Source organism: Haematobia irritans, chromosome 1, assembly GCF_050003625.1.
Source record: "Haematobia irritans isolate KBUSLIRL chromosome 1, ASM5000362v1, whole genome shotgun sequence".
NCBI lineage: Eukaryota > Metazoa > Arthropoda > Insecta > Diptera > Muscidae > Haematobia > Haematobia irritans.
In genome coordinates this window covers 111,298,616-111,319,388 of record NC_134397.1, presented here as the reverse complement: position 1 = coordinate 111,319,388, position 20,773 = coordinate 111,298,616, and the positions used below count along the sequence as shown (strand labels likewise).

The 20,773-nt window shown below is 31.6% G+C and overlaps 1 protein-coding gene and 1 long non-coding RNA gene across 2 annotated transcripts; one reads left to right on the top strand and one right to left on the bottom strand.

Moving 5' to 3' along the window:
- Positions 1 to 12,630: 12,630 nt before the first annotated feature.
- LOC142231009 (uncharacterized) lies at positions 12,631 to 14,336 on the top strand. The gene is made up of 5 exons (XM_075301630.1): positions 12,631 to 12,770; positions 12,936 to 13,051; positions 13,121 to 13,308; positions 13,380 to 13,542; positions 13,622 to 14,336. The coding sequence occupies exons 1-5, from the start codon at positions 12,631 to 12,633 to the stop codon at positions 14,092 to 14,094; spliced, it is 1,080 nt and encodes a 359-aa protein (XP_075157745.1). The 3' UTR covers positions 14,095 to 14,336.
- A 2,412-nt stretch (positions 14,337 to 16,748) lies between these two features.
- On the bottom strand, positions 16,749 to 17,701 carry LOC142241387 (uncharacterized). Its single transcript, XR_012723611.1, has 4 exons — positions 17,626 to 17,701; positions 17,401 to 17,465; positions 16,931 to 16,996; positions 16,749 to 16,799 (listed from the first exon to the last, which is right to left on the bottom strand). It is a non-coding gene; the product is annotated as an uncharacterized LOC142241387 (long non-coding RNA).
- Between the last annotated feature and the right edge of the window lie 3,072 nt (positions 17,702 to 20,773).

Sequence of the window (20,773 nt, the reverse complement as noted above, 5' to 3'; positions counted from 1 at the left end):
GTATCCCTGTAACCGTATACGGCTTTTACAACATGGTTGTACATGAGTTAAATAAATAAATAAAAATAAATAAACTATACGCTGAGATATAACAAAAATTTTCCAAATTCATCTGGAAATGAATATTAATTTTTTACATTGAATAATAAAAATTTCGATTAAATTAATAACTTTCATTTAAAAGGTTTAATAAACAAACTCCAATATATGTCTCAAAAATCCAAAATATTCCATGCCTTTATATTCCCTTAGCGCATACCTGCTTAAAAGCGCACGCCAACGCCAACTATACAACTGAAGCATGCCAAACAAAACCAAGCAAAGCCAAAACATTCCTACAACAACAAAAACACATGTGCCTTTATTGAAAACAACACCTCATCCAGCCAAATAAACCATCCCCGAATAACAAACACACACACAAACCACTAAATGACCAAAAATAAAAACAACCCCACGCTCATGTAAAGGGTGATTTGTTAAGAGCTTGATAACTTTTTTTAAAAAAAAAACGCATAAAATTTGCAAAATCTCATCGGTTCTTTATTTGAAACGTTAGATTGGTCCATGACATTTACTTTTTGAAGATAATTTCATTTAAATGTTGACCGCGGCTGCGTCTTAGGTGGTCCATTCGGAAAGTCCAATTTTGGGCAACTTTTTCGAGCATTTCGGCCGGAATAGCCCGAATTTCTTCGGAAATGTTGTCTTCCAAAGCTGGAATAGTTGCTGGCTTATTTCTGTAGACTTTAGACTTGACGTAGCCCCACAAAAAATAGTCTAAAGGCGTCAAATCGCATGATCTTGGTGGCCAACTTACCGGTCCATTTCTTGAGATGAATTGTTCTCCGAAGTTTTCCCTCAAAATGGCCATAGAATCGCGAGCTGTGTGGCATGTAGCGCCATCTTGTTGAAACCACATGTCAACCAAGTTCAGTTCTTCCATTTTTGGCAACAAAAAGTTTGTTAGCATCGAACGATAGCGATCGCCATTCACCGTAACGTTGCGTCCAACAGCATCTTTGAAAAAATACGGTCCAATGATTCCACCAGCGTACAAACCACACCAAACAGTGCATTTTTCGGGATGCATGGGCAGTTCTTGAACGGCTTCTGGTTGCTCTTCACTCCAAATGCGGCAATTTTGCTTATTTACGTAGCCATTCAACCAGAAATGAGCCTCATCGCTGAACAAAATTTGTCGATAAAAAAGCGGATTTTCTGCCAACTTTTCTAGGGCCCATTCACTGAAAATTCGACGTTGTGGCAGATCGTAAGTCTATTCATGATGAAATGTCAAAGCATACTGAGCATCTTTCTCTTTGACACCATGTCTGAAATCCCACGTGATCTGTCAAATACTAATGCATGAAAATCCTAACCTCAAAAGAATCACCCTTTATATGTTACACCAGTGATGCCATGCGTAGCGAAAATCCTTTTTTGTAGGGATTTTTTTCCTAAATTACATCTGTAGGGAAAAAAGGACAGATTTTTAATTTTTTCTACAAATGTAGGAAATTTTTCCAATTTCCAGAGTTTACTACATTTTGCAACAAGAAGAGTACTTTTCCTTAATATTCCAAATATTTGAAGATCCAAAATATATGGTAAAGGGTGATACGGTCAAAATTTGGTCAAGGGAAAACGCGTGTAAATCGGTGAAATCGTTTATTTAAAAAATCAAATTAAATTTCTTTTTCAAGTTCAATTAGTATAAAATTCAGGAAAAATATTCAGTTAGGCTTTCGCTTTTCCAAATCCGAATTGCCGGGCCTCACGCTTGACACCTGCCATCAGATTTTGTACAGCCACCTTGTCCACCTTCTTCGCCGCAGAAAGCCAGTTTGCCTTGAACTGCTGCTCGTCCTTAGCAGTTTTTTTGGTCTTCTTTAGGTTCCGCTTGACAATAGCCCAGTATTTCTCAATTGGGCGGAGCTCTGGCGTGTTGGGAGGGTTCTTGTCCTTGGGAACCACCTGCACGTTGTTGGCGGCGTACCACTCCATGGCCTTTTTACCGTAATGGCAAGATGCCAAATCCGGCCAAAACAGTACGGAACAACCGTGTTTCTTCAGGAAAGGCAGCAGACGTTTATTCAAACACTCTTTCACGTAAATTTCTTGGTTGACAGTCCCGGAAGCTATGAAAATGCTGCTTTTCAAGCCACAGGTACAAATGGCTTGCCAAACCAGATATTTCTTTGCGAACTTTGACAGTTTTATGTGCTTGAAAATATCTGCTACCTTTCCCCTTCCTTTTGCCGTATAAAACTCCTGTCCCGGAAGCTGCTTGTAGTCGGCTTTGACGTAGGTTTCGTCGTCCATTACCACGCAGTCAAACTTCGTCAGCATCGTCGTGTACAGCCTCCGGGATCGCGCTTTGGCCGTCGTATTTTGTTTACCATCGCGATTTGGAGTCACTACCTTCTTGTAAGTCGATAGTCCGGCTCGTGTTTTGGCTCGATGCACGGTTGTAGACGATACACCCAGCTTATTTGCGGCATCTCTGAGAGAGAGGTTAGGGTTTCGCTTGAAACTACCGGCAACTCTCTTTGTCGTCTCAGCGGCTTCCGGTTTTCGATTTCCCCCGATCCAGACTTCCTGGCTGTCGACAAACGTTCCCCATACACTTTAATTATATTTGTAACGGTTGATTTGGCAACTTTTAGCGATTTTGCCAGCTTTGCGTGCGAGTAGCTCGGATTTTCGCGATGCGCGAGCAAAATTTTGATACGCTGCTCTTCTTGCTTGGACGGCATTTTGACAACTGAAGAGTGAATTCCAAAATCAAAATAGGAGCAAAATGCAAAATTGAAAGAAATACGTCAAGTTTATTTGACCAAATTTTGACCGTATCACCCTTTAGTCAAAGCTTCAACGAATGGAATACGCAATTCACCGTTAACGATGTTATTGTAATGATTTTATTTAGAAAAGTACAACGGTAACGTTAAAAGATGTTTTGCATTGGTATTTAATTACAAATGCGTAAATAGATTTCATTTGCAGGAATGAACGCTTCCATTAAGGTTCATAAACAGGTGATAGCTTCCTCAACTTGGTGCCTCTCAATATTTTCTAATACAAAGATCACTTGCAGTGCATACGCGGATTCGTGTGCATAAATGTAGGATTAAATATTATTACAATACTTATTCGAGCCTATTGGACAAGAAGATTAAGGGAATTAGTACTATTACTGAAAAGAACTTGTCCAATAAGCTCGAATAAGTATTGTAATAATATTTAGTTTAAATGACTTCGACATTAAGCCGGCCTGCATTGGTGTGAGGCTAACATAAAAATAGTACATGTAGGATTTTTATTCCGGAATATCTTCAAAAACTGTTTTACAACTGTTACATTCACAACAGTTTTTAATGTTTTCGAAAAATGTCGTCTAGTGAAGAAAATAAAACCATTCCAACAAAATTTAGAAAATAGCCTTTTGACCAAATTGGCTCATTGTTGAATTAAAGCGTTGGCTAGAGGCGGTCGAAAAAGACGATTTTAAATACCAATGCATTGCTTGTGGAAAGTTCGTAAATTGTAGAAATCAGACCTGAAGAAACACGCGGCCATTAAAGTCCACCAGAAAAATGTTGGTAGTGTTAAAAATGAGCAATGATGTTTCAATGTTTGAAATCCGAATAAAAATGTCAATATTCATATTATTGAACATTTGGTCCCTTTATTGAAGGATACTATAGATTATTATATATAATTAATTTTATATATAATTAATTTTAAAGAAATTGAATTCAATATAAAATATTTGTCATTTTCTTGCCAAATTTGTTTGAATTTAGTACTGTAGGGAAAAATGTAGGGAAAAAAATTTTGGGCGTAGGGAAAAAAGAGAATTTTTAGGAGCCGCGTAGGGAATTTTCAAAAAACTTCCTGGCATCACTGTGTTACACAACATACCCAGCCCTCGCTACCATTTCTCATTAATGCATTACTCTCACTCAAACAAAACTCAAGTAACATCATCTTTACATTAATCACATTCCACTGTGTCTATAAAGATCTCTGTACTATGCATTAGTTCATTGCATCTGCTGACAATTTACTCTAAGAATAATATTCGTAAAGCCACACCATTTTATGAACGATGAAACGTTTAACTTGAAATTTGCAAAAACTTCATGAAATGTTATCTACCATTTTTGACGAAAATGTATTTAAATTTAATTACATGTGAACTAGAAATATTTCATTGGGTAATTTTCTACCAACAATTAGTAACTATAGGAATTATCAGTAAGAAATTGCTATCCACTTTCAAGTTCATTTTTCATAAAAAAATATTTTCTCATACAAAAAAAAATTATAGTAATTTGCACTTATTATTTAGAAAGTACTTTACATTTCACAAGTAGTTTAATAGCATGACAAACGAATTTTTAACTAACAGTTAAGAAATTTTTTAAGAAAATTTCCATCGTATTTTGTAGGCCATGAACTAAACGATTGCTACTTAGAATTTGTAAAATTTCCTTTCGAGTAGTTAATTTTCGTTGAAGATACGAAAAATGAACTAAAATTCTGTAAAATTCTTGTAATAAATTATTGTAAAAATCTTCTCAAATTTACGAGACACTTTTTTTTCTGTGTGTAATCACCTCGAACATTTTTCAAGAGCAAAATGTTATTTGTGGACTGGGTTGTTGCTACCATGATATTTTCTCGGAAATTATGTATATGATTGGGGAGTAAACAACATTTTTGTCGCGAACATTTTCCATGTTCTCCGTTCAAAAATAACATTTTGCTCTTCTTCATATTTGAGGTGATCACATTCCTTCTCTGCGTGCGTGAAATGTTATCCCATTTTTTGCCCAAAATTCAACAGCTTGACTTGCAAGACATATGTTTTCATGAAGACTAAGTTAAAGCTCACGTTTATACAGACAAGCTCGCTTCAATTGTATTATATGGACCATACTATCGATTCAAATAAAGAGCTCATGTATTTTTCTGAATTTGAATCATAAAGCTCTTAAAAAATTACCCTTTATTTGTAAATAGATATAAAATATTAGGTTTTGATAAAATTTGAGGTGAACAATTTAACACATAAAAATTATTATAATTTAACCATACTAAATTGTAATTCATTGAACATTTAAAAAAAAGTTTTTAAAATGTTAATGTAATCTCACCTTAAGTTACAATCTTATGATTTACTATGTACTACTTCTGTGCTCCAAATTTAACTTTCTCTTTTTATGATATTCAATGCCGTCTCCCAGGGATGGAAAATACAATTTTTAAGAAAGTACAAAAAAGGTATTTTTTTGAGCGAAAAAGTACTTTTCACTAAATTTCAACAAAAATCCCATTGGATGATTATTGTCCAGAGCTTCGTTAGACTGTTGTGTTTGTCAACTCCTCAATTTAAAAAAAATGAAAAAGTTTTCTATAGAAATACAATTTTGAGAAAATTTTCTATAGAATAAAACTTTGACAAACTTTTCTATAGAAATAAAATTTTGACAAAATTTTCTATAGAAATAAAAGGAAGGGGAAAGGTAGCAGATATTTTCAAGCACATAAAACTGTCAAAGTTCGCAAAGAAATATTTGGTTTGGCAAGCCATCTGTACCTGTGGCTTGAAAAGCAGCATTTTCATAGCTTCCGGGACCGTCAACCGAGAAATTTACATGAAAGAGTGTTTGAATAAACGTCTGCTGCCTTTCCTGAAGAAACACGCTTGTTCCGTACTGTTTTGGCCGGATTTGGCATCTTGCCATTACGGTAAAAAGGCCATGGAGAGGTACGCCGCCAACAACGTGTAGGTGGTTCCCAAGGACAAGAACCCTCCCAACACGCCAGAGCTCCGCCCAATTGAGAAATACTGGGCTATTGTCAAGCGGAACCTAAAGAAGACCAAAAAAACTGCTAAGGACGAGCAGCAGTTCAAGGCAAACTGGCTTTCTGCGGCGAAGAAAGTGAACAAGGTGGCTGTACAAAATCTGATGGCGGGTGTCAAGCGTGAGGCCCGGCAATTCGGTTTTGGAAAAGCGAAAGCCTAACTAAATATTTTTCCATACTGAATTTTATACTAATTGAACTTGAAAAAGAAATTTAATTTGATTTTTTAAATAAACGATTTCACCGATTTACACGCGTTTTCCCTTGACCAAATTTTGACCGTATCACCCTTTAAGGTAATGACAACGGTTTTTTGGGACTTCAAAGGTATTTTATTGATTGACTATCTGCAAAAGGGTAAAACAATAAATTCAGAGTACTATTGCAACCTTTTGGATCAATTAAATGTACAAATTCGAGAAAAACGTCCTGGCCTACTAGACAACGCACCAGCGCACAAGAGTGTTTTAACAATGGCTAAAATCAACGAATTAAAGTACGAGTTGCTTGACCACCCACCTTATTTTCCCATGATTTAGCTCCCAGTGACTTTTACTTGTTCCCAAATCTAAAAAAAAAATCCTTGCTGACAAGCGTTTTACCTCAAATGAAGATGCAATTACAGTTGTAAACCACTTTTTTGAAGACCTTGAGGAAAACTATCTTAATCAAGGGATAGAATTGCTATAAAAGCGTTGGACTAAGTGTATTGAAGTTTCGGGAGATTATATTGAAAAATAAAAAATATTTTTGAAAAACGAACTATTCTCTTTCATTGATAGGCTAAGAAGTTTCCGAACCGCCCTCGTACATTTTTGCAAAATAATATTTTTTGGTAGTTTTTGGTTCGCATTATTTTAGTAAGCGATCGATAACTTCTCATCTGGAAAATGTTCGTGTGGAAGCGTAATATAGAAACGCGTGAATTTTTCGACTAAATCGTTCTTGAAATTCAAGAAATTGGTGTTTTTAACTATGGCTTTTACAAAATCGAGATTTTATTCTCGCATGAACTTGTCTGTTTTGCCAAATTTGTAAAAGATTATTAATTAACAAGTTTGTTAAAGACTTTCTCAAAATATTAAAATATTTTGTCAAAACTATTGTCTACACAAAAGGTACTAAATCATTCGCGGGGGTGGAAAAGTATTGAAAAAAGTACTATAAATAGTACTGCATTTTCCATCCCTGCTGTCTCCACATGTATGGGGTTTCTTATTATCCTGAAGGAGGCTTTGGAGCTCCTGACATACTTACAACGAAGTGGGTCACACACATAAAGGATGTGAATACCGAAAAGTGAACCACAAAACAAATCACTTGCACCACAACTTGTTGCCACTTGAAATATACTTGAGTTACGAATCCTATTACCCCACATATTCTTCAACATTTCAATTCAATTCGTTTCGTGTTCAGCAATTGAAAGTCTCTCGTTATATGGACGAGTGGGCCACAAAATAGCCACAATTCTCAGAACTTTTTTCACCTCGATTGTGCAAAAGTAACAATTACATCAAGATCAAGATCCCCAACCATGTCACTTTCATGTTTCAAGTCTTTAGTATCACTGAATGTTGCTAGTGGTCCACTTGAACTCAAAGGTGGAAATGAAAAAATTCAATTTTAATGCAATTCCAATACCACCCAAGGCAGCCAGAAGCCAAGGGCCAACCAACAAACGAGGACATCAAAAGCTCTCAACCAACATCAATGAAAAGTTAATTATTTTTGGCAAATGCTTGAAATGAAAGAATCCACCTGGAAATAGAAATGTTACACCCAAAAAAAAGTGAACCCACCGTTGAAGAAAATGTAGGTTTATTTTAGAAAATTTTAACTAAAATAGTTTTCTAATTGCAACATGTTACAAATAAGTTAATACTTTTTGTCAAATTGAAGAAAATTTATTAAAACTAATTAATTTTTTTCTCTTGCTTAAGAAAATTTCATATGTTGAAAGAAAAAATTGGATTTAAAAATTGTTAAAATGTCTTTAGCGCTATACGAAGTTCATGACAGGTACAATTTTAGTAAAATTTACTCATTTGAGAGACTTATGAACTCAATTTAAGCAAACTTCTGCCATTTTAGGAAAATATGAACTATTTTATTTTTTAGTAAAATTGTGCACTATATTTGTGTAAAACTTTTTTTCTTATTTTTAGTTCACGTCATTAAAGTTAGCAAAAAATTATTCAAATAAGGAACATTTACTCATATTGTGCAAAGTTTAACTAAAATCAACTAAACTTCATGAACTAAAATAAAGTTCTGTTGGCATTAGAGCCCCTTTTTTCTGGGTGTAGCAATAATAAAAAGCTACATGTATTTCTCTGCCTGCAAAGTGAATTGATTGCTTTGAAGTTTCGATAAGCAGTAGAACTCTCGTCATACAGTTGAGTATATTTTTTAATTTTTCATTTAATTAAAATCCTATTTAAATAATTTAATTTTTTATACAATAGCAAGTTATATGAAAATAAAAAAACTAGATACTTGGCAAACTTGATGAAAAGAAAAATATATCAAAGCCTCATGTACCACAGACAACAGAGAAGAGAAAATAGGATATTGGTTTGCTTTACATCAAATGTTTCTTTTACGGCACTAGGTCCATAGGTTTAGTTTTCTTTATTAATTCAAAATGTTTCACAAATAAATATAAAGATTAATAAAAACAAAAACTTGGACTCAACCAGGACCATTTGTATGCAAGGCGGACATGCTAATCATTGTACTAGAGGTGTGCGCGTGACAGGAAATTCTCGTGAATGTGCGTGAATGGAACTAAAATAATTATGTCGTGTGTGAGAAATAAAATCGGTTCGTGAATATTTTTGAATTTTGTTACCTTTGCTGATTTCCGTTTGGAAAATGTCGTGAGTCTCGTGAATTTATCGTGAGTCACGTGAATTGTCGTAAATCGTGCGTGAGTGTGAGTCTTTAAAAGTAGTTCGTGCGTGAGTACTGGTTTTCATTTCGTACAGCACGTATCGTGCGTGAGCGTGCGTGAATAAACATTTTGCTTCGTGAATGTGCGTGAGTATGAGTGAAATTTCAGTCACACGCACACCTCTACGTTGTACCACGGTGGCTCCCATACATGTTCGCAATTCTTAGTTTGTATGTAATAAGTCAAAAATTCTATTTTCTTTTCTAAGATATTTCTTGCTTTAATATCTGCCTACACAGAAAAAAAGTGTCTCGTAAATTTAAGAAAAATTTTACAATAATTTATTACAAGAATTTTCCAGAATTTTAGTTCATTTTTCGTATCTTCAACGAAAATTAACTACTCGGAAGGAAATTTTACAAATTCTAAGTAGCAATCGTTTAGTTCATGGCCTACAAAATACGATGGAAATTTCCTTAAAAATTTATTAACTGGTAGTTAAAAATTCGTTTGTCATGCTATAAAACTACTTGTGAAATGTAAAGTATTTTCTAAATAATAAGTGCAATTTACTATAAGATTTTTTTGTATGAGAAAATATTTTTTTACGAAAAATGAACTTGAAAGTGGATAGCAATTTCTTACAGACTATTCCTATAGTTAATAATTGTTGGTAAAAAATTACCCAATGTAATATTTTTAGTTCACATGTAATTAAATTTATAGACATTTTCGTCAAAAATGGTAGATAACATTTCATGAAAATTTTGCAAATTTTAAGTTAAACGTTTCATCGTTCATAAACTGGTGTGCCTTTACGAATATGCATAGTACAGAGATCTTTATCGGCATAGTGGAATGTGATTAATATAAAGATGATGTTACTTGAGTTTTGTTGTGTATACATGCGCGTGGGGTTGTTTTTATTTTTGTTCATGTAGTGGTTTGTGTGTGTTTGCTTGTTATTCGCGGATGGTTTATTTGGCTGGATGAGGTGTTGTTTTCAATAAAGGCACATGTGTTTTTGTTGTTATAGGAATGTTTTGGCTTTGCTTGGTTTTGTTTGGCATGCTTCAGTTGTATAGTCGGCGTTGGCGTGGGCTGTTGCATCTTTTAAGTAGGTATGCAACAAGGGAATATAAAGCCATGGGATATTTTGGATTTTTGAGACATATATTTGTGTTTGTTTATTAAACCTTTTAAATGAAAGTTATTAATATTTTATCGGTAGTTTAGAAAAAAGTTATTACGAAAATATGTTGAAATTGAAAGTGTATTGAAATTTTTATTATTCTATGTAAAAAATTAATATTCAATTCCAGCTGAATTTGGAAAATTTTTGTTATATCTCAGCGTATAGTTTATTATACCCTGCGCCACACTGTGGAACAGGGTATTATAAGTTAGTGCATATGTTTGCAACACCCAGAAGGAGACGATATAGACACATGGTGTCTTTGGCAAAAATGCTCAGGGTGGGCTCCTGAGTCGATATACACTGGTAGAAAAAACGATCGTAATATTAACGAACGGTGTTCGTTGACTTAAGTTCGTTAATACAACGAAATTTTACGTTAATACAACGAAAATTTACGTTAATACAACGAAACCAATCGTTGACGATGATTTCTCGAATTTCGTAGGACGTTGTATTAACGAATCCAGGTTCGTTAATACTACGAACATTTATTTTCGCTGTTGTCAAGAAAATTGTTGGAAAATCTATTTTAGTTTGAAAACCTATAGCTATATGATTTACTTCTTTAACATTTTGGGGTTAAAAATTACCTTACATTACACCAAAACCTTATGTTACAAACATAGATGAAAACTGTACGTTAATATAACGATTATGAGTCGTTGACGATGTTTTGTCGAATTTCGTAAATCGTTATATTTACGAATCTATGTGCGTTAATACTACGAACAATAGCTACTTTTGATAAAATTTTTTGCAGAAAATTTCGCTTATTAACAAAAATAAAATGTATGTGTATTACTTCTTAAAATTTGGGTGTTGGATATTACCTTACATTACTATGTTACAAACTTTGATGAAAAATATACGTTAATATAACGATTATGATCGTTGACGATGTTTTGTCGAATTTCGTAAATCGTTATATTTACGAGACCATGTTCATTAATAATACGAACATTTGATATCGATTTTGTTAAGAAAATATTGGAAAATATTGCTTATTTTGTAAAACAATAGGTATGTGTTTCATTTCTTTAATATTTAAGAGTTGAACATTACCTTGCTTTATACTTAAACCTTATATACAAACCTTGATGAAAAATGTACGTTAATATAACGAATATCAATCGTTGCTTTTATTCTATTGTTATCAACCCCTAAATTTGATGTTAAGACTGTACATTTTTCTTTACTGTTGCATGTTTGAGTAGCTAAGCATTGGCTTCTATGAGACAATGTCATCTTATTTTGACGCACACAAGCAAACAAACTGTACACATTGTGAATATAACGACTATGAGTGTTTGGTTTTGTTCATGCACATTGCCTTGTTGTCTAGTTGCAAATCCAAAAAGCGTAGAATAGAAAACATCAGTGATGGGATTTAGAAATATTGTGCTAAAGATGGGGTTTGTGTTACTAAATCATGTTCTACCTTCATCCAACGATTATTATGGCGAATGAACCCTAATAAATTCGCATTATAGTGCAAAAAATAATAATTTTTTACGGTTATGTCTCTTTAATAATCCAGTTTTTAGCCAATAAGCCTTCAACTAAAACTTTTAACCTTTTATGTCGCTACTAGTATAAGATATTTTTACAAATTCTAAGTACATTTTTTCTAAATACGAACTTTTCTCATACAAGGAAATGTTAATTAGATTTAATAAATTTCTTAAATATGTATAAATATGTTAACTTCGGTTTCTTATATCGGCTCTTGTAATATATTTTATTAAAAGGGCTAACTTTAAGTCACATATTGATCCATTATTCATTTAAAAAAAGTCAACCCAACAGAAAAAAACTTGAAGCGTAATTTTAGAAATTTTAACAAAACACCAATATAATTAAGTAAGTAAATATTTCGACGAATTCAAGAAAATTTAATAAGATATAATTAATTTATATATAATATATAATTTATATGATTAATTTATTGAGTCGAAAACCTTAGTTGTTAATACCTTTATTTTTGTATTTATTTTCATAATTTATTATGATTTTAAATACACTAATAATAATAAATTTCTTTACCTTAGGAAAACTTCTTATTTTTAAAAAATAACTTAGTGTTAACATTTCTAAAAATTTACAAATTTATTTCTTAGTTTTATCATTTAATTTTGTTTGGGGAATTCTTTGTGCAATTGGATTTGTTTATTACTTTTAATTCAAAAAACTTAACCAAATGAAACATTATTACGCGAGGGAAACTCTCATATTGGCGAAATTGTAACTAAAACATATTAGTTTCCACAAATTAAAAAATCGCTTTTTCTATTTTTTACTTTATATTAAATTTTGAAGTTAAAATATTCCAATATGAAAAAAATCTTTGCTTAAAATTTTTATTACAAAGTAACTGATATTGCCGTACCAAGGAAGAAGGACTAAAGTTTCGTATTAAAATTGGTACACTCTTGCCATCACTCAAACACTTTTGCCATCACTGATATTGGCAGACACAAATCGAATAAGCCGTTTAGTTGGTAAATGTCAATACAAGCGTACGGTCGTGAGCTCAAGTTCGGCAATTGAAATTATTAATTGTTTTTAAGTGAAAAAAAAAGTTACATAGTGTCTGTGAGTAATTTAAATTATGAATTGTTTTTTGTGAGACCAAAAATTTGTGAACGAAAATAAATATTTTATGCATTTAAAATATTTTCATTTCTTGAAGTGCGATGATATCTATCGTTGTTGTGGTAGTGCATACCAAAACTCTTCGTGTTTCAAAAGACACATACGAACACACCATGCCACATTTTTTGCTGCAAACATTCTAACACAGTATGAGAAGACAAACACAATTACTGAAGAAAATCGAATAATGTTAATAAATATTATAATACAATACTTTGATTTCAACAATATCCACATGAGCCTTCAAACTTGCCACCGTCTATAGTCTGAAATATTGGAAATTTTTCCAACGGAAAAATTGGAGTCATAAAGGACTGATGGAAGAGGTAAACTCTACATAAAATATCACAATAATAAGAAAAGTGTAAAATCTTTGGATATTAACAAAAACGACAAACCTAGTACCTCTGGATCTAAATTTGAATTCGGTAAGTTAATGGAATTTGCTTCATAGATGTTTAATTATGTTTTATTACTTACTAATTTTTTCTCCGTAGTTCCTGAAAATGATGCTCTAAGCTGTATCCAAAGCCTTCAGTACGACGACCTTCCACCGGAAAATTTTAAAATTACTTGGATCGGTTGTTCAAACTTCCGGATTAATCAAATTCACAACGAATGTGAAAATATATCGAAGGCTTTACAATTATGGCCTCAATACAAAAAACCATTGGGCTGTCAATTGGTAAGTGAAATTTATTAAAAGAAAAAGTTAATAACTGAAATTATTTACCAAACAATTTGGAATTTATTTAGATTGATCTAGACTTTGCTGTTGTACAGAAAAATGCTTCACACATGGTGGATTTTGATGAAAAGATGGAGAAACTCCTCGAATACATGAAAAACCATTTGGCTATTTATAACAAACGGTCGAAGCAGGTGTTAGGATCGATTGAAAAACACCATTTCAATGAAGGTAAAGTAAAATAATGCTCTAAAATATAATATAGTTTTGAATTTTATTTACATAATTTCTTTTCTTAATTTTAATATAGAAAAAGATGAATGCGTCTTAAAGTTGTTATGGAGCCTTCATGGATATTTATATCCCACCAAAAAATTTCAACGAAAAGGAAGTGATGGGAAAATTTCACATGGCCGTTATTCTATAAAGGATTCACAAGAGTCGTTTATTTATGTGAACGAAAACTTGCAGGCCATAGAAGAACATGTGGATTTCTTAATAAAAAGAGGTGAGCCAATCCAACCATTTATTGTCGCAGAAGAAAACAAAGACAATTTTAAAATTAACAAATTTTACGTATACTTGGATGGATATTTTCTCCCTTGTACAATTTTTTGTCGAGCTATGGATTTGTGCTTTAAATCTTTTCACTTGTTTAATGCTCAATATCCGCAAGCTTGTTTACCATTTTGGACTTTTATAGAAAAATATCTCTATAATATCGAAAATGGAAACAACAATTCCAAGGTCACTTCATTGTTATCAGAAATCTCTTCAGTTTAATGTGACCAAAAAGGTTAAAAATAGTTTCTTTATAATACAAAAGTTCCTATTATTCTAAAAAATTCTAAAAAAATGAAGTAACTAACTCAAACATTATATAAGACATTATTTTTGTAATACAATTAAACTTATTTTTGAAAAAGTGAATAAAATTCAATTTCAAACGTAAAAGTTCCTATGGTCGAAAACATTTTATGCTATTTATAGTAATTCATGTAAACGAATATAAATGTTATTTTTTTATACTACAAAAAGTTTTGTGATAATAGCAATGAAAAATTCTGAATTATTAAAATAAAATTGTAGAAATAAAAATTCTTTATTTAAACTTTTTTTTCTACTCACTAATTTAAAAGATTATACGTGTAATTAGTTTATTAAACGATGAAAAGTATTTGTATGAAAAACTCTGAATTATTAAAACTCAATATTCCTTTATGTCCTACAATTTTATACTCATTGATTTAAGCGATTATATGTGTAAAGTTTTTATTGTAGCACAAGAAATACTTGAAAATGTAAATAAAAAATTACAATTATTAAAATTAAATACACTCCTTTTGTTATAGATTTTTAGTAAGTATATGGCAACGAAAATGTATCAATAAATACAATCACTGATCATAAATACAACGATCAGTCGTCGTAATTACAATGATCAGACGTCATTAATACAACGATAAGGCGTCATCAATATAACGATCAGGATTCATGAATATAACGATTAGGCATCATCAATACAACGATCGTGCATCATTAATATAACGATCATGAATCATTAATACAACGATCATGCATCATTAATACAACGATAAAGTGTCATCAATATAACGATCAGGTTTCATTAATATAACGAATAGGCATCATCTATACAACGAACACGCGTCATTAATATAACGACCAGGTGTCATTAATATAACGATCAGGCATCATTAATATAACGATCAGATTTCATTAATATAACGATTCAGCATCATCAATACAACGAACGAGCGTCATCAATACAATGAACAGACTTCATTAATACAACGACATAAATCGTTGTATTTACGACTAATTCCTGTTCGTAAATACAACGTAACGCATTTCGTTGTATCAACGAATTTGTACGTTGGTTCAATATTAACGTCAGGATTCGTGAATACAACGATCAAAATCGTAAATAGTACGAACATTTTTCGCTTAGTGTTGCCATGTCCGTCTGTCCGTGAACACATTTTTGTAATCAAAGTCTAGGTCGCAGTTTTAGTCCAATCGACTTCAAATTTGGCACAAGTATGTGTTTTTGCTCAGAATAGAATCCTATTGATTTTGGAAGAAATCGGTTCAGATTTAGATATAGCTCCCATATATTTCGCCCAATATGGACTTATATGGCCCCAGAAGCCAGAGTTTTACCCCAATTTTGTTGAAATTTTGCACAAGAAGATCAATTAGTACTATAGTCAAGTGTGTCAAATTTTATTGAAATCGGTTCAGATTTAGATATAGCATTTTCCTTGTAAAATCGTCACTGCTTAGTCGTAATACATATATTGTAATACATATATATCGAGCGATAAATCATAAATAAACTTTTGCGAAGTTTCTTTAAAATTGCTTCAGATTTAAATGTTTCCCATATTTTTTTACTAACATTGTGTTCCACCCTAGTGCATTAGCCGACTTAAATTTTATATAGATTATGTACACTGAAAAAACAGTGAACCCTTTTCCATTGCAAAATGAACTAAACTGTAGTAACATTGACCATGATTTAGCCCTTAAGATTTTTAAGATATAGCATTTTCCTTGTAAAATCGTCACTGCTTAGTCGTAATACATATATTGTAATACATATATATCGAGCGATAAATCATAAATAAACTTTTGCGAAGTTTCTTTAAAATTGCTTCAGATTTAAATGTTTCCCATATTTTTTTACTAACATTGTGTTCCACCCTAGTGCATTAGCCGACTTAAATTTTATATAGATTATGTACACTGAAAAAACAGTGAACCCTTTTCCATTGCAAAATGAACTAAACTGTAGTAACATTGACCATGATTTAGCCCTTAAGATTTTTTTCAACTTGTCTAGTTTATAATTCTCTTAAATTTTAGTTCATCTATAACATTGTATTTTAGTTCATTTTTACAACGCCATAAGATTTATATACCCCTACCAAGTTAAAAAGTTAGTATTATTTTGGTTTACTTGCTTATTTTTTGGGAAACCCAATAATAAAAATTGGTTAACAGTCTCTTTAAAATGTCGACAACTAAACTATTTTCAAATCAATCATTGCACAGTACAGAGAAATTAATAATTAAAGGAACAACAAACTGTTTTACTAATATGAAAATTTTCATACATTAAAATTAAACTTTCTTTAAGCAAAAGTACTTTATTATAAAAACTTATGATGAAAGTTCTTAATACAATGTTTTTTGTGAATAAAATTAATGATGACCTCGTGGAACAGAGAGTAGTTCATTTGAACTCGCTGTTTGGACATTTTGACTTATCCTTTTTTTATTCATCGTAGGTAATTTTTTCACATATCTTGCTGGAAAAAAATGGATGCAATAATGAAAATTGTTAAAAATTAACACCATGTAATGAAATATAGTTTTTTAATTCATCATTTTAGCTTGTAACTTACCATATTTGGGTGTAAGGAATTCAACTTTTCTTTGGAAAACGTATCTCATAAAATTTATACCTGAAACAATTAGAGAAATAATGAAGTATTCTATATAGAAACTCATAAAACTGTGTTGTTATCGATGTGAAGGCTATAATAAAATAAATATTCTAGTTGAAAGAAAGCCAAAGTTTTAATATAAAACTTACCAATTCTCTATAAAATTGTACGCTGAGGGGAAATATGAATAGTTGTCCAAATTTATTTGGGTTACTCTGAAATTAAATATTTATTTTTTACATTAAATACAATTATTAAATAGGTTTCTAAAAAATCTAATGGAAAAAATAATTATATGGATAAAAAAAACCAAATATTCTGGTTAACCCTAGACAGTCATCATTCGTCAAAATGACGACATTTCATTTTCGATTTAAAATGCATTTTAGTCTATTGGGAAATGGTAAATTTAAATTATACTAATTCGACCGTTTTATGATTTCTTTTTGTTTTATACTAATTAAAACCAAATTAAATAAGAAAATAAATTCAAGTTTCGCTCACGATGAAAATTATAGCGTCTTGAAATGAGCCGCAGTCAAAATGATGAAGGATGGCGTTAATGTACAAAAAATAAGAATGACTGTCCAGGGTTAAAAGAAAGTTAAAGAATCCTTACCAATTCACTATTAAATTACAAGCAAAGGAGTACTAAAAATTTTTCCAAGTTTTTAAGGGGTTATTCTGAAATTAAATATTTGTTTTTACATTAAAAATATTACATTGGTTTTAATGAAATTTGATTAAAGAAATACTAAAATAAGGTATTAAAAACCTGTAATTTTGATGATAAAAATGTAAATATTCTAGTTGAAAGAAAGCCAATTTGTAAAAGAAAACTTACCAATTCTCTATTTTTTAAATTTGTTCGAATCCATCTGTAGTTAGGTCTGAGATATATCAAAAATTTTCCAAATTCATCTGGAATTGAATATTACTTTTTTACATTGAATAATAACAATTTCAATACACTTTCAATTTCAACATATTTTCCTAAATATTCTTAATAACTTTTTTCTAAACTACCGTTAAAATATTAATAAATCATTTAAAAGGTTTAATAAACAAACACCAATATATGTCTCAAAAATACAAAATATTCCATGCCTTTATATTTCCTTGTTGCATACCTGCTTAAAAGATGCAACAACCCACGCCAACGCCAACTGTACAACTGAAGCATGCCAAACTAGGGATCTATAAATCGAAAATCGATTAATCGATTATTCGAATTTTGGCATGAAAATCAAAAAAGTCGAAATCGATTATTAAGCTAAAAATAATCGCAAAATCGATTTTAGATTTTTAACTAATTTTTAGTTTTGATCACCAAAAATTTAGTTTAAATTTTGAACTAGAAAAATAAAAATTCTGATTTTATTAAATAAAATATCAAATTGGTGGAAATTAATCCTTTGTGTTTTCAATTTCCTTGAATTTATAGTGTAATTATTTGGGGAAATAAAAATTAATGATTGGCACATGTTAAAAATTTTATGTTGAACATTTTAATTTTTAAACAAATTTAAAAATTAACATGTTTGACTGGAACTAATTTTTTGCTTTTATTAACAACTATTGTTAATAATACTCACAAAAAGACAAATAGATTTCATAAAATCGTATATTTTTTAGAATCATTATTTCTATGAAAATCGATTATGAAAAATCGAATATTCGAATTTTCATTGGTAAAAATAATCGAAAATCGATTTTTGATTAAAAGTCAATAATCGAAATGTCGAAAAATCGATTATTGGTTTGTACTATAGATCCCTATGCCAAACAAAACCAAGCAAAGCCAAAACATTCCTACAACAACAAAAACACATGTGCCTTTATTGAAAACAACACCTCATCCAGCCAAATAAACCATCCGCGTATAACAAACACACACACAAACCACTAAATGAACAAAAATAAAAACAACCCCACGCTGATGTATACACAACAAAACTCAAGTAACATTATCTTTACATTAATCACATTCCACTACGCCGATAAAGATCTCTGTACTATGCATTAGTTCATCGCATCTGCTGACAATTTATTCTAAGAATAATATTCGTAAAGGCACACCAGTTTATGGACGATGAACCGTTTAACTTAAAATTTGCAAAAACTTCATAAAATGTTATCTACCATTTTTGACGAAAATATCTATAAATTTAATTACATGTGAACTAAAAATATTTCATTGAGTAATTTTTTACCAACAATTATTAACTATAGGAAATGTCAGTAAGAAATTGCTATCCACTTTCAAGTTCATTTTTTCGTAAAAAATATTTTCTCATACAAAAAAATCTTATAGTAAATTGCATTTATTATTTAGAAAGAACTTTACATTTCACAAGTAGTTTTATAGCATGACAAACGAATTTTTAACTACCAGTTAAGAAATTTTTTAAGGAAATTTCCATCGTATTTTGTAGGCCATGAACTAAACGATTGCTACTTAGAATTTGTAAAATTTCCTTTCGAGTAGTTAATTTTCGTTGAAAATACGAAAAATGAACTAAAATTCTGGAAAATTCTTGTAATAAATTATTGTAAAACTCTTCTTAAATTTACGAGACACTTTTTTCTGTGTAGAAGTCTATCAAATTCTGTACAGATCGAGTGATATTTAAATGTAAGTATTTGGGACAAACCTTTATACAGCCCCAACACATTTGACGGCTGTGATATGGTATCGAAAATTTAGATCTACAAAGTGGTGGTGGGTATAATATAGTCGGCCCCGCCCGACTTTAGACTTTCCTTACTTGTTCATAAATTGGTAAGTATTTTTATACTCTTCACCACTACTGTGGTACAGGGTATAAAAAGTTTGTGCATTTGTATGTAACGCCAAGAAATAGTGGTCATAGACCCATCTTTTAGTATACCGATCGGCTTAGAATTAACTTCAGAGTCGATTTAGCTATGTCCGTCTGTCTGTCCGTCCGTCTGTCCGTCCGTCTGTCTGTATATGTAATTTTGTGCACAAAGTACAGCTCGCAATTTAAGTCCGATCGTCCTCAAATTTGGCATAGGGCCGTTTCTTGGGACAGAGATAATCGCTATTGGTTTTGGAAAAAATCGGTTCAGATTTAGATATAGCTGCCATATATATTTATCCCCGATTTGGCCATAGTTAGCGTGTTTATCAACCGATTTTCTTGAAATACAGCTCGCAATTTAAGTCCGATCGTCCTCAAATTTGGCATAGGGCCGTTTCTTGGGACAGAGATAATCGCTATTGGTTTTGGAAAAAATCGGTTCAGATTTAGATATAGCTGCCATATATATTTATCCCCGATTTGGCCATAGTTAGCGTGTTTATCAACCGATTTTCTTGAAATACCGTACATCCAAATATTTTATAAATCTCGAAAATCTTGCCAAATATCAGCCAAATCGGTTCAGATTTAGATATAGCTCCCATATATATCTTTCGTCCGATTTAGACTCATATGGCCACAGTGGCCAAAGTTTATTACCGATCTTCGTGAAATTTTGCACAGAGGGTAGAATTCACATTCTACCAATGCTTGGTAAATTTGATTGAAATCGGTTCAAATTTAGATATAGCTCCCATATATATCTTTCGTCCGATTTGAACTTATATGGCCTCAAAATCCTGGGGTTTGCCGTGATTTGCTTCAAATTTCGCGCAAGGAGTGCGCTTAGTAATATCGGTAATTGTGCCAAATTTGTTTGAAATCGGTTCAGATTTAGATATGGCTCCCATATATATCTTCCGTCCTATTTGCACTCATATGACCAAGGGGGCCAAAGTTATACTCCCGTTTACGTGAAATTTCGCATAGATAGCAGAATTATTATTCTAACTATACATGTCAAATTTAGTCAAAATCGGTTCAGATTATATATAGCTCTCAGATTATATATAGTTCCCATATATACGTACACCAGAGTTGGGGAAATATGGTAGACTGTTACACATTTTAGACCCATTTTCAATGGAAGTTTCCTCTAATTAACTG